This window comes from Mauremys mutica, chromosome 1 (genome assembly GCF_020497125.1).
Source record: "Mauremys mutica isolate MM-2020 ecotype Southern chromosome 1, ASM2049712v1, whole genome shotgun sequence".
NCBI classification, from domain to species: Eukaryota; Metazoa; Chordata; order Testudines; family Geoemydidae; genus Mauremys; species Mauremys mutica.
Window position 1 is genome coordinate 152472988 of NC_059072.1, and position 13248 is coordinate 152486235.

General features: G+C 51.3%; 1 protein-coding gene across 2 annotated transcripts; it reads left to right on the forward strand.

Annotated features, from left to right (window-relative positions):
- The first annotated feature begins 5249 nt into the window (after positions 1-5249).
- VAMP1 (vesicle associated membrane protein 1) lies at positions 5250-13230 on the forward strand. Of its 2 annotated transcripts, XM_045023795.1 has the most exons (5): positions 5250-5521; positions 9128-9257; positions 9404-9562; positions 10460-10511; positions 10968-13230. In XM_045023795.1, coding segments are annotated over exons 1-5 (360 nt in total). In that variant the 5' UTR covers positions 5250-5519; the 3' UTR covers positions 10985-13230. The 2 variants fall into 2 exon arrangements, with proteins under 2 accessions (XP_044879730.1, XP_044879636.1); XM_045023701.1 differs by lacking the exon at positions 5250-5521 and having other exon boundaries at positions 9108-9257; positions 10460-13230.
- The last annotated feature ends 18 nt before the right edge of the window (positions 13231-13248 follow it).

Consider the following 13248-nt stretch of genomic DNA (forward strand, 5'->3'; position numbering starts at 1 on the left):
TTGGAAACTTGTGTTGCTTGGGTTGTACCCCAGCATGGAACACTGCTGAGCCCTTAGAGCCCTTTGTCTGCAGAGGGACATAATGAAAGAATTCTGGCCCCTTGGAGGGTCAGCAATAGGTCTCTAGTCAGGTGACAGAGGGCTGTCTCCTTAGACCCAGCTACAACTTTGGCTCTTACTCCACCTTGTGTGCCTTTATGGAAGAGCTTGAAAGCACTGCTCCTATGGAGGCTACAAACCCTGTCAGAGTGCTCCAGAGGTTATGTCTACGCTATGGACCTTAAGTGGCACAGCTGTACCACTGTAAGGTCTCCCGTGTAGCCGCTCTATGCCATATCAGCACTTTTGTCGGTGAAACTTATGTTGGTGAGGGAGGTGTTTTTTTTTCACACCCCTGACGGACAAAAGTGCTAGCATAGACAAAACTAGAGTTTCTGACCATTGCTGCTGCTTCCGTCTATAAGGCATATGCTTGAGCTATCAAATTCTGTTATATGAAATATGGCTCCAGCAGCAGTGTATTGACGGCTCAGCCTACCTGCAGCCACCCACTTTTTGCTTCCCCATATCTCCTGTATTCCTTCTATTCCACACCTCTTGTCTCTTTGCTTTCCCTTTCTAATCCTATCAGTTTCTCCTGCCTTGTTTCCCAAACTTTTTAACCTCATTTTATTAGTAGTTCATATCTTGTCATTCTAATAAAGGATGGTGTGTTTGTGGGTCAAGCTGTGAACATGCTACATCTTTCATAACCTGTGCTGGGATATAAAAAGAACCGCTCCTTTTCCCTTGATAGGATGGGATAGATTGAATGTACCTCAGCTCAGGTTTAATCTTGAGAATCTTTGGAGGGCTGATGGCAGAACACCTGGGCTACATGCACACTAATCATGGATGTTCTCAGGGCTGTTGCAGAGGCACTGGGATCTTTTTCCAGATATGATGGTTGACTGTTAGCAACTGAGCTGGCTGGCTTCATCATCTACAAGATGAATGCAAGTACTTCCAGGGGCTTATTCATTTGGGTCTTTTAAATCTATCATCTGGAGGCATCCTAGTTAAGGTTCCATCTTCATTTCCACTTTGGTGGGACCGTAGCCCTGTAAACACACCAAACAATTCTTGACTAAATTGAATGTTAGTGAAACTAAGTGCTAGTCAATCTTTTTTAAAGGGAATGGGTAAAATAAAGGACATATCTCCTCCCAAAGTATGACTGCTTTCAGTTCTGTGACACAACTCAGGGTTTTCTGATTTTTTTTTTTCACAATCTCTACACAACAGATAAAATTTGCGAGTAGTAGGTGGAACTGCAAGGTGGCATGGCAAGGAGAATCATAGGACTAGAAGGGATCTTGAGAAGTCATCTAGTCCAGTCCCTTGCATTCATGGCAGGACTAAGTATTATCTAGACCAGTGGTCCCCAACATCAGGGCCGCCCGGGGGGGGGCAAAGGGGGCAATTTGCCCCGGGCTCCGCAGGAGCCCCCAAGAGAAGAGCGGAGGCTCCCGCCTCCGCCCCTCTCCTGGAGCCTCGGCGCATCAAGCGCCGAGACTCCGGCCGAGCCCCTGAGCCCCGCCCCGCTCGGTGAGGGGGCGGGGCTGGGAGCTCCAACGGGGCCTGAGCCCCGCCCCGCTCAGAGCGGCGTGGGGAGGGGGCGGGGCAGCTACTTCCGCTCGGCGTGGAGCTCCCAGCCCCGCCCCCTCACCACGCGGCTCTGAGCGGGACGGAGCTCAGGCCCTGCCGGCGATGCGCTCGGTAAGAGGCCGAGGCCGGGGAGAAGCCGGGGCCGGGGGGGGGAGAGAAGCGGCGGCCGCGGCCGGGGGGGGCGAAGCGGGACCCGTCGTCGTCGAAGCGCAGCCCGGTCTTCGGCGGCGGGGGGCCCCTTCCGTTCCGGGACCCGCCGCCGAAGTGCCCCGAAGGCCCGCGGCGGGGACCCCCCCCCCCGCCACCGAATTACCGCCGAAGACCGGGCGGCGGGTCCCGCTTCGGCGGTAATTCGGCGGCGGGGGGCTCCCGCCGCGGGTCTTGGGGGCACTTCGGCGGCGGGTCCCGGAACGGAAGGGCCTCCCGCCGCCGAAGACCCCGGGCCCCCGGAATCCTCTGGGCGGCCCTGCCCAACATGGTGCCCGCGGACGCCATGGTGCCCACCGGGGCATCTATGTGCACCCGCGTACTGGCTGGCAGACGAGCATCTGCCAAAATGCCACCAAGAAGCAGCGTCATCCAGAGGCGTCGCCACCGAAATACCAATGATTTTCGCCAGTATTTCAGTGGCGACACCTATTGATGTTGCCGCTTTTCAGCAGCGATGCCTACTGACGTTGCCGCTTCTCAGCGGCATTTCGGCAGATGCTCGTCCACCAGCCCTGGTCCTCGGTGGCTCGTCGTCTGGTGCCTGCCAGACAAAATGGTTGGGGACCACTGATCTAGACCATCCCTGACAGGTTTTTGTCTAACCTGCTCTTAATCTCCAATGATGGAGATTCCACAACCTCCCCAGGCAATTTATTCCAGTGCTTTACCACCGTGACAAGAAGTTTTTCCTAATGTCCAACCTAAACCTTCCTTGCTGCAATTTAAGCCCATTGCTGCTTGTCCTGTCCTCAGAGGTTAAGAACAACAATTTTTCTCCCTCCTTGTAACAACCTTTCGTGTACTTGAAAACTGTTATGTCCCCTCTCAGTCTTTTCTTCTCCAGACTAAACAAACCCAATTTTTTCAGTCTCCCCTCATAGGTCGTTTTCTAGACCTTTAATCAGTTTTGCTGCGGTTCTCTGGACTTTTTCCAGTTTCTCCACATCTTTTCTGAAATGTTGCGCCCAGAACTGGACACAATACTCCAGTTGAGGCCTAATCAGCGCAGAGTAGAGCGGAAGAATTACTTCTCATGTCTTACTTACAGCACTCCTACTAATACATCCCAGAATGATGTTTGCTTTTTTGCAACAGTGTTACTGTTGACTCTTATTTAGCTTGTGGTCCACTATGACCCCCCGATCCCTTTCTGCAGTACTCCTTCATAGGCAGTCATTTCCCATTTTGTATGTGTGCATCTGATTGTTCCTGCCTAAGTGGAGTACTTTGCATTTGTCCTTGAATTTCATCCCATTTACTTCAGACCATTTTTCCAGTTTGTCCAGATCATTTTGAATTATAATCCTATCCTCCAAAGCACCTGCAATCCCTCCCAGCTTGGTATCGTCCTCAAACTTTATACATGTACTCTCTATGCCATTATGTAAATAATTGATGAATATATTGAACAGAACTGGACCCAGAACTAATCCCTGTGGGACCCCACTCATTATGCCCTTCCAGCATGACTGTGAACCATTGATATCTCGGAACAGTTTTCGAACCAGCTATGTACCCATCTTATAGTAGCTCCATCTAGGTTATATTTCCCTAGTTTGCTTATGAGAAGGTCATGCAAGACAGTATCAAAAGCCTTACTAAAGTCAAGATATATCACATCTACCGCTTCCTTCCTATCCACGAGGCTTGTTACTTTGTCAAAGAAAGCTATCAGGTTGGTTTGACATGATTTGTTCTTGACAAATCCATGCTGTTACTTATCACCTTACTATCTTGTATCTTACTGCAAATTGATTGTTTAATTATTTGCTCCATTATCTTTCCAGGTACAGAAGTTAAGCTGTCTGGTCTGTAATTCCCCAGGTTGTCCTTATTTCCCTTTTTATAGGTTGGGGCTATATATGTCCTTTTCCAGTCTTCTGGAATCCCGTCTTCCATGAGTTTTCAAAGATAATCGCTAATGTCTCAGATAACTCCTCAGCTCCTTGAGTATTCTAGGATGCATTTCCTCAGGCCCTGGTGACTTGAAGACATCTAACTTGTCTAAGTAACTTTTAACTTGTTCTTTCCCTATTTTAGCCTCTGATCCTAGCTCATTTTCACTAGCATTCACTATGTTAGATGTCCATTCATCATCAACTTTCTTGGTGAAAACCGAAACAAGTCATTAAGCACCTCTGCCATTTCCACACTTTCTGTTATTTCCCCCTTGATCCCATCGAGTAATGGGCCTACCCTGTGCTTTGTCTTCCTCTTGCTTCTAATGTATTTGTAGAATGTTTTCTTGTTTCTTCTGGGTAAACCAGGGTGGTCTCTTGCCATACTTCCAATCTTTTCTCCACAGTGGGATAGTTTGCTCTTGTGCCCTTAATAATGTCTCTTTGAAAAACTACCGTCTTAAATTGTTTTTCCTCTTAGACTTGATTCCCGTGGGATCTTACTGGCAAACTCCCTGAGTTTGCTCAAGTCTGCCTTGAAATCCATTGTCTTTATTTTGCTGTTTTCATGGGAGTAGGGATAGCTCAATGGTTTGAGCATTGGCTTGCTCACATGCAGGGTTGTGTGTTCAAGCCTTGAGGGGGCCATTTAGGGATCCTGGGATTGGTCCTGCTTTGAGCAGGGGGTTGGACTAGATGAACTCCTGAGGTCCCTTCTAACCCTGATAGTTTATGCCTACCATTTCTTAGACTCATGAACTCTACCATTTCACGATCACTTCCACCCAAGCTGCTTTCCACTTTCAAATTCAAAACCAATTTTTCCCTATCTGTCAAAATCAAATCTAGAACAGCCTCTTCCCTAGTAGCTTTCTCCACCTTCTGAAATAAATAGTTGATCTCTAGAGAGTGGGTGGGAGAGGTAAATGAATCAACACATTGGAGCCCTGCACCAGCAATCCTGGCTAATGGAGGGGAAGGCAATGATGTGTGGTAGAAGTTTGGCTAGCATCACTTGCTGCTGTGGAGTCTCTGAGTCATGAAGCGGGAGCTGCGACATAGAGTCAATTCTCCACATTGGGGGGTGGGGCAGCAGTCCCTAGCCCCAACTTCTTTCCACGTGTGAGCTGTGCTGTAGTGAGGTTGGTACATCAGGTGGTGATGCCATGGTGATTTTTTTTCAGTCTGATGCGCTCACATTCCACTGTTATAATGACGTCTTGATTATCTCTGTCTGCAGCTCGGGCCTGCAATGATTGCGTCTGCGCCAGGCTGAATTTTCTGGGGCCCTCTTCTTTCCCGTGTAAACACCCATTATCTGTCTCCTGCTGCGCAGCTTTCTCTGACCTCAGGGCGGGGGGGACCCGAGGGGCTTCCTCGCCACGACCATACCAACCCTCCGCCTTTAAGAGTTGCGGGCGTGGCCTGACAGCTCGGTGGCGCGAGGGGAGGTGCAGCTCCCTGTACAGTGGTTGGGGGACCGTCACACGACGCTTGGCTGGTGCTAGGCTGTGGCTGTGCGGGTGGAGGGGCAGCAGCCAGAACCACAGGGTGCCTAGGCTGACGGTGCGAAGGGACATTGCAGACGGGAGGGGGCGTGGCCCCTGGCGGCGCTGATTTGCCGGTGGTGGGCGCGGTCAAACAGCACCAGGCTATAAATTGTGGGGGGCGTAGAGGCGCGACAGCCCAAACGCCAGGCAGGCGCAGGACGGGTGCTGGGCAGCTGCGGAGCGCTCAGTTGCGCGTTCTCAGCCCGGCGGAGCCATGTGAGTATTGGGGGCTCCGGCCCCGAGTCACGCATTGCAGCAGCTGTGGCTCGCGGCCCCTGAGCGGGGATTGGGCGCTGCCCGTGCGGAGCGATGGCAGCGGCCCCGAGCTGGGGCTTAGCAGCCTGCAGGGTCATCTGGCCCGCAGGATGTACCCACCACCTCCCTGGGAGAAGGGGCAGCCTGCGTGCCAGTACCGGCCGCCTCTCCCCGGCTCCTGCCAGCTCCCCGCAGCCCCAGGACTGGCTTCCCCCCTCGATTGGTGGGAGGCTCGGCGTGCACGAAATGGCCCTTCCTGCACCTCTGCCTGGCTCCCATCAACGTCCGTGGCCGGACCCGCCCTGCACAGCGGCGTCTGCACTTCTCCGGCCGGCGCTCACGCCAGCCTGCTCTGCCCGGCCACCACCACCAGCAGCAGCATCTGCGCTCGTGTGTCGCGTCTCGCTCCTAGCAGCCTTCCCTCTGGCGCCTGCAGCACCCGCTCAGAGACTGGGGGTCTCTTGCTGTGCAGGTCTTATAGGAAGAGGCTGCGCCATGGAGTCCCTGTTCTAGGGGACTGCCTGGGGCAGGGCCGGGCAAAGGGGGCAATTTGCCCCGGGCTCCGCAGGGGCCCCCAAGAGAAGAGCGGATGCTCCGCCTCCGCCCCTCTCCTGGAGCCTCAGCGCATCAAGCGCCGAGTCTCCGCGGGGGCCCCTGAGCCCCGCCCCGATCCGAGCCGCGTGGTGAGGGGGCGGGGCTGGGAGCTCCAACGGGGCCTGAGCCCCGCCCCGCTCAGAGCGGCTGTGGGGAGGGCGTGGAGCTCACAGCCCCGCCCCCTCACCACGCGGCTCTGAGCGGGACGGAGCTCAGGCCCTGCCGGCGATGCGTAAGAGGCTGGGGGGGGGGAGCGGGACCCGCCGCCGCAGCGCAGCCTGGTCTTCGGCGGCGGGGGGCCCCTTCTGTTCCGGGACCCGCCGCCGAAGTGCCCCGAAGACCCGCGCCGGGGACCCCCCCCGCCACCGATTTACCGCCGAAGACCGGGCTGCGCTTCGGTGGCGGGTCCCGCTTCGGCGGTAATTCGGCGGCGGGGGGCTCCCGCCGCGGGTCTTCGGGGCACTTTGGCGGCGGGTCCCGGAACGGAAGGGCCCCCTGCCGCCGAAGACCCCGGGCCCCCGGAATCCTCTGGGCGGCCCTGGCCTGGGGATCCTGCTCCGTGCACCCCCGCGCATCAGTGGTGTCTGTCAGGCAAGGCACAAGGTGGTTCTGGCTCCCTGCAGCTGAAATAAAGCGGGGGGGGGGGGGGAAGTGTTTCTTTGCCCATGTTGTATTGACATTTGGAATGGGCTCTCCTCTCCCTGTAGAGGCCTGCCTGGGATTGAGAGGTGGCTTGTCTGCTCTGTGTGCCCTGGGAGGTGATCTGAAAGTGTCCCCCCCCCCAAATTTTTTTTTGCAGGCTCTCGTTGTCCCAGCTCAAGTGGTGGGATGGGGCTGGTTAGTTACTTGGGTGCTGTGGGGGGGGACGGATGACTTATAAGCATCCTGGTCTGAAGTGGTCCTGTGTAGTGAATGCTTCAAGTAGTTGCGTTCCTGTGATCAGCTCCCCAGACTGGGAAATGCAGCCTTAATTCCTAATTGGCAGAAATCAGTTAAAGATGACTTTGGGGGCAGCAAGATGATGATGGTGATTCCAGTCCTGTATGCACATATGCAGGTTTACTGCTAGACTGAATTCCCTTCCCTTGCTTCTGTTTCTTCCCTTTAAAGTTGGCCCTTATTTGTTGTCTAGCATTAGACACCTATGTGCCATTGAATCATAGAAATGTAAGTCTGGAAGGGACCTTCAGGTCAAGTCCAGCCCCCTACGCTGAGGCTGGGACAAGTAAACAGAAATCAGGTCCAACCTGTTTTTAAAAATCTCCAGTGATGGGGGATTCCACAACCTCACTCGAAAGCCTATTCTAACCCTTATAGTTAAAAAGATTTTTTTTTTCCTGATATCTAACCTGAATCTCCCTTACTGCAGAGGAAGCCCATTACTACTTTTCCTACCTTCAGTGGACATGGGGAACAATTAATCACAGTCCTCTAATATCCCTTAACATATTGGAAGCCTGTTATCAGGTTCCCCCTCACTATTCTTTTCAAGACTAAACATACCCATGTTTTTTAACCTTTCCATATAGGTCAAGTTTTCTAAACCTTGCCTTTTTTTACTCTCCTTTGGATTCTCTCCAAATTGTCCACATCTTGTGCCCAGAATTGGACACAGGACTCCAGCTGAGGCCTCATTAACGCTGAGCAGAGTGGGACAACTACTGCCTGTGTCTTACATACAACGCTCCTGTTAATATACCGCAGAATTACATTAGCCTTTTTTGCAACTGCATCACATTGTTGACTCATTTTCAATTCTGATCAATTATAACTCTCAGATCCTTTTCAGCAGTACTACCACCTAGCCAGTTATTCCCCATCTTGTGGTTGTTGCTTTTGGAGTTGTGAACTAAGGGCATGGCTACACTTGCAGATATAGAGCACTTTGAATTAAACCAGCCTTGGTAGAGCGCAGTACGGAAAGCGCTGTAGTTTGTCCACACGGACAGCTGCCAGCCCACTGGCATGGCCACATTAGTAGCTCTTGCAATGGCCACAGAGAGCAGTGCATTATGGTAGCTATCCCAGCGTGCAAGTGGCTGCAATATGCTTTTCAAATGGGGGTGGGGTAGAGTGTAACAGGGAGTGTGTTTTGTGTATGTGGGGGGGAGAGAGCATTTCCGCATGCTGTCTTGTAAGTTCAGACAGCAGCAGACCCACTCTTTCCCCCGCCCCAGCCTCTCTCACTCACAGCATTCCACAGTAAGGGCTTGCATGCTGGCTGTCAGAAACAGCTTTGAAAGGGCATTTCTGCATTCCTACAGGAGTTCAAAACAATGACAAGAGTGGCCACTTTATTTAAGGGGATTATGGGACGTTTCTGGAGGCTGATCAGAGTAATGCAACACCTCATTCACGCTGACGCCAGTGCGTTGTAGCCAAGGCACAGCAAACATTATTCCTCTCATTGAGTCGGAGTACCAGCAGTGCTCTAGCTGTGGAGTCAGAGCGCTCTGCGTGCCTTGCCAGTGTGGACGGAGAGTGAGCTAGTGCCCACGGGGCTCCGTTATTGCACACTAACTCACAAGTATAGCCAAGTGCTAAGTCTACTACATCACACTTGTTTTTAGTGAATTTCATCTTGCTGAATTCAAGCCAGTTCTCCAATTTCTTACGGTCATTTTCAATTCTAAACTTATCCTCCAAAGTGCTTGCCGCCACTCCCAGCTTGGTGTCATCCATACATTTTATAAGCATAATTTCAATGCCATTATCCAAATAATTAATGAAAATATTCAGTAGTGCTGGACCTAGGATTGACAATTCCCCCCCCCCCCCCCCAGCCACCCTCCCATGGGACCTCACTACATATCCTCTCCCAGTTTGAGATCCTGTATCAATTCTTGAGCTTTCTCCTGGCTTTTGAGTTTGGGACTTGACTCCTGAGTTTTGCTTGTCTCTTAAATCTGAGGTACGTAGATGGACCCATATTACTCTGTTTCCTCTGTTGCGTATGTCTCCTTGTCTCATCAGGTCTGATCCAGCTCAGCAATCTGCTCCTGGGGCCCCAGAAAGGGGTACTCTTGGTGGGGGTCCCCCTGGGCCTTCCCCCAACATGACTAGTAGCCTTCGGCTGCAGCAGTCCCAGGCCCAGATGGAGGAGGTAAGTCAGTGTCTCATGAGCTTGGTTTCTTATTATTTTGTATTATCATATTGCCTAGGACTAGTGTGATGGACTAGACTCCCGTTCTTGCTTTTGCGCCTCCCTCTGTGCTGGTGTAACATATGCTTTTTTTCTTCTTTTTGCAGGTGGTGAGCATAATGAGTGTGAATGTGGAGAAAGTGCTGGATCGAGACATAAAGCTGACCGAGATGGATGGCAAGGCAGAGGCACTTGAGGCTGGTGCCTCAATATTTAAAACTAGTGCAGGAAAGCTAAAGAGGAAGTACTGGTGGAAGAACTGTAAGGTAAGCCTCCCAACCCTTTCATCTACCTTCCAATGAGGCCAGATCTGAAGTTGTTCCATGCCTACTTTGGCTGCATCCAGAGGCCACAGTTGGTGGGGTGGCACATGCAGGGTCACAGTGTGGCCAGGCCCCTCCCTGCAGAGCAGCTGGGCCAACAAGCGAGGCATGGAGAGGCAAAGGCCGGGAGTGGAGAAAGTTTTTTGGAACTGCTCTGAGGTACTACCACTTTCCGGGGGGGTGGGATGGTGTGGTGTATGAGGTTGTGCCCCTCCCTTTCTTCTCCCTTCTCCCCCGCTCCCTGTCAGCAGGCACAGGTAGTCTGTGGCTGCATCAAAGTGAAGCTTGGGTTATAAGACAGTTGCACTCTGTACAGTTAGGTCTGTGGTTTCAGCATGAAGCTGCCCCAAGCCCTCTTTGGAAGGCAAGGTACACAGGAAGGAGAATGACCTGGATCACTTCATACCCTCTCTGAGGGGTTGTGGAGTGCAGCCTTCCACTGGATCCCTGCTGCTTCCTCACTGCTCTGCATGGGAGGCCTTGGGGACTGATTGTGGGGGTGGGGAGAAGATTAGAGATGAGAATAAATTGGGTCAGCACCGCATCCATGGCCTAGGATATGAAGAAAACTTGTTGTGCTACTAATTAGGACTTGTTGCTCCCCCTTCTTTGGAGACTCCTGACCCAACCTGGACATTCATCTCTTGGCTGTTGAAGCAGGTTCGTGATGCTGGAGGCTGGAAAGAAGAAATGCTATTTTGCACCAAGCAATCCTGTATGGAAGGACTGGAACTCTGAGCTTTGTTGTCTCTAGAGTGTGGATGAGATGCCTTGGGAGTACTCCACCTCATAATAACCCCTTCTGAGAATATTAACCCTTCACAATCTTTCTCCCCACAGATGATGATCATGCTTGGAGTGATCTGTGCCATTGTGATGGTGGCTATTGTACGTAAGTACCATATGGAATCTGAATGGAGGGTCAGGGAGCCCCCAACTCTTGGAAAATGCCACCACCTCTCTTTTGGTTAAGGGACTGAAGGTCTGAGAGTACCCTGCATGTTCAAATGATAGCTTCTGCCTGTTGGTTAAGGGAAAAGGTACCTTCCAAATGCCTGGTGAAGGGTGCAGTATTTGGGGAAACACCACAGGGAAATGGTATGTTCGAAATAGCATATAAAGGACCCAGTCTGAGAGCTCTTTCTCCTTGGGGGAAATAGGACCTTGCCTCTACTGGGACAGAGGAGTTCTTCTCCTAAGTGTGAAAGGCATGGGAGTGGAAGGGTTGGGAAGTCCCTAACTTGGCTGAGGGGTTGTAGGCCTTAGTTGCCTACTGTGGGGACCTTGGTGTAATTTGCCCTCTTGTTCTCTCCTTTCTCTTTTTCCTTCTGTTGCATTCTGTCTCCAGTTTACTTCTGTACTTGAGAACGTGGCCCCTCAGTCTGCAGTCCACCTTCCCCTCTTCCTGTCTCCTTCCTTGCCCATGCTCCCCGCTCCATGTGGCTGCTTCATCTTCAGTTCTTTTGTTGGTTTTGTTTTGTCTTCTGTGTAAGATTCTGAAGCAACTCTCCTGGACCTAGGTTTAGCCCCTTCAAAACCTGCTGCAGCCCCAGGGAGGGCCAGCTCGTTTAGGGGGGAAGGGGAAGATGTTGCTCCCATTCTTATGTTTAAGGGTAATTTTTTTTTTTATCTGAATTTGAGTGAGGCATGGCTTAAATGTCACCTTCATCACAGCTGTACCTAAAGGGTGTTCTTCAGCAATGTGAGTTTCCTCAAAGCAGTTCCCTGGCTGTGATGGGCCTAGAGAGCAGGAGGAGGACTCCAATGTGACATTGATTAGAGTAGTGCCTCAACTCGGAGGAGAGCATCTGGCCTCAGCTCTTGTGGAGTTTCCTTTTAACTGCTGAAGTCTAAACTAGTTAATGGTGGTCACTTAGCCTTCAGCTCCCCACAAATAGTGACGGGTTGTGCCTTGCTCATGATGTGGCAGCTCAGCTTCGTAGGAATGCAACAGGAAGGGTTGGTGATCCTTTTTCCTACACTGCAAGGACAATAGCAATGGTTATATCGGGGGTTGGTATTCCTGTAACTGGTACAGACTTTTCAGGATGTCACCCTGGTTAGCTACTGGCATGCCCCTTACTCTGAGGAAGTCCAGGGTGTGGAGGGAACAGGACTGGTAGAGGGAGTGAGAAGGAATTCTGGATTTTTCTTGCTTCATCAAGCTGTGTGCCTCTTTCTGTTGCGTGAAGGGAGCCATGGGTTGGGGTGGGTCCCAGGTGTGGGGAGTCTCTGTTGCTTAAATAGTCAGCTGGGCAACTGCATCCTGTGTGTATTTCTGGGCAAGTCCCCATCTTCTGCTCTGTTCTTTCTCCAAAGCCTCATTCTCTCAAGGAGTTACAAAAAAATGGTAGTAAAGTAGAGTTCTGCTGTGAGAGAGAGTTCAAGACATTTTTCCAAAGCTGTCTATTAGGCAACTCTTGGATCTCAGCAAATCTGCCTGGTTCACAAGCTTAAAACTCTCTCTGTTAATGCTACAAATTCTAGTTTAGACTTTTGAGTCCAGACTGGGCTCTCTCCAAGGTTTCTGTTATCTAGTCCAGCTCTGGGAGGGTGGGGAGTTGAGAGTACATGAAACCGTATAACCTTCTGTGGGTAAGTCACTTCTCTTGTGTCTCCATTTTCCCATCTGTGAAAAGAGCTACACAGCTCCTCTGAGTCCTTGAAGTGTTGTGGTGAATTCTGTGGATGAAATGAGCTGCACAGTTTGTGCAAGTCCCTACAGAACCTCTTGTGAGTATTTTGTTCTCAAACAGAACCACTGAAGGAAGAGTGTAGGGAGAGGGAGCAATGCTCCCTGTATTCTGCACCAAAAGGAAGGCTTCCTCAATTCAGGGAGCCCTGGCTATGAATTAGAATGCACTGGGACTTGTGTGCAGGGGCCAGTGATGCTGGGAAGAGGGATGCCATCTGTGGGGCTTCATGAGTGTAAGGTAGATGGAATGCTGGTAAAGGAAGAAAAGACTCTGTTGCGATAGGACATTCTGGGAAGGGTATGGGTTTTGCTTGCTTACCTCCATGAACCAGCATTTCATTTGCGCTGAGTCCATATCCCTGTAATTCCCCATCCCTCCCCATCTTGGGGAGGGCAAAACTGAAGATCTGGAGTGAAGTGGTCCTTGTTATCGGAGTGCTTCCCACTATCCTCTGTTGAATTGAGCTGTGGAGATGGATGAACAGAAGTACATCTGCCGAAGAGGAGATAGGGCCTAATTGTGCTGATGCCATAATTTGGGAGGAGGGCAAGCAAGATGATGCAGGGCTCCCAAGCCAGCAGGTATTGCTCAAACTTTCCTGGACAAGCCCTCCCCATCCCTTCTGTTCCTCTGGCGCTGAGGCCTCTGGGCTGTTTCTTCCATTTATCTTTCTGTTGTGTTTTTTTTTGTGCCCCTCTTTCTGGTTCTTCGTGCGTGGGCAAAAAATATTCCCCCATCCCTGTTTTTCTGAGCCCAAAGCAAGGAACTTCCTTCCCTGTCCATATGGCTTCAGTGGGTGTTTCACATGTGATTTGTGACTTTTCTCTATAAATACAACTGTAACCTTCTCCTTGGGCATATATAGCACCCAGCTCATGTACTTTGAACTCTCTCTGCTAATAAACACAGTTCCACTCCCTTACTTTGTCTGCT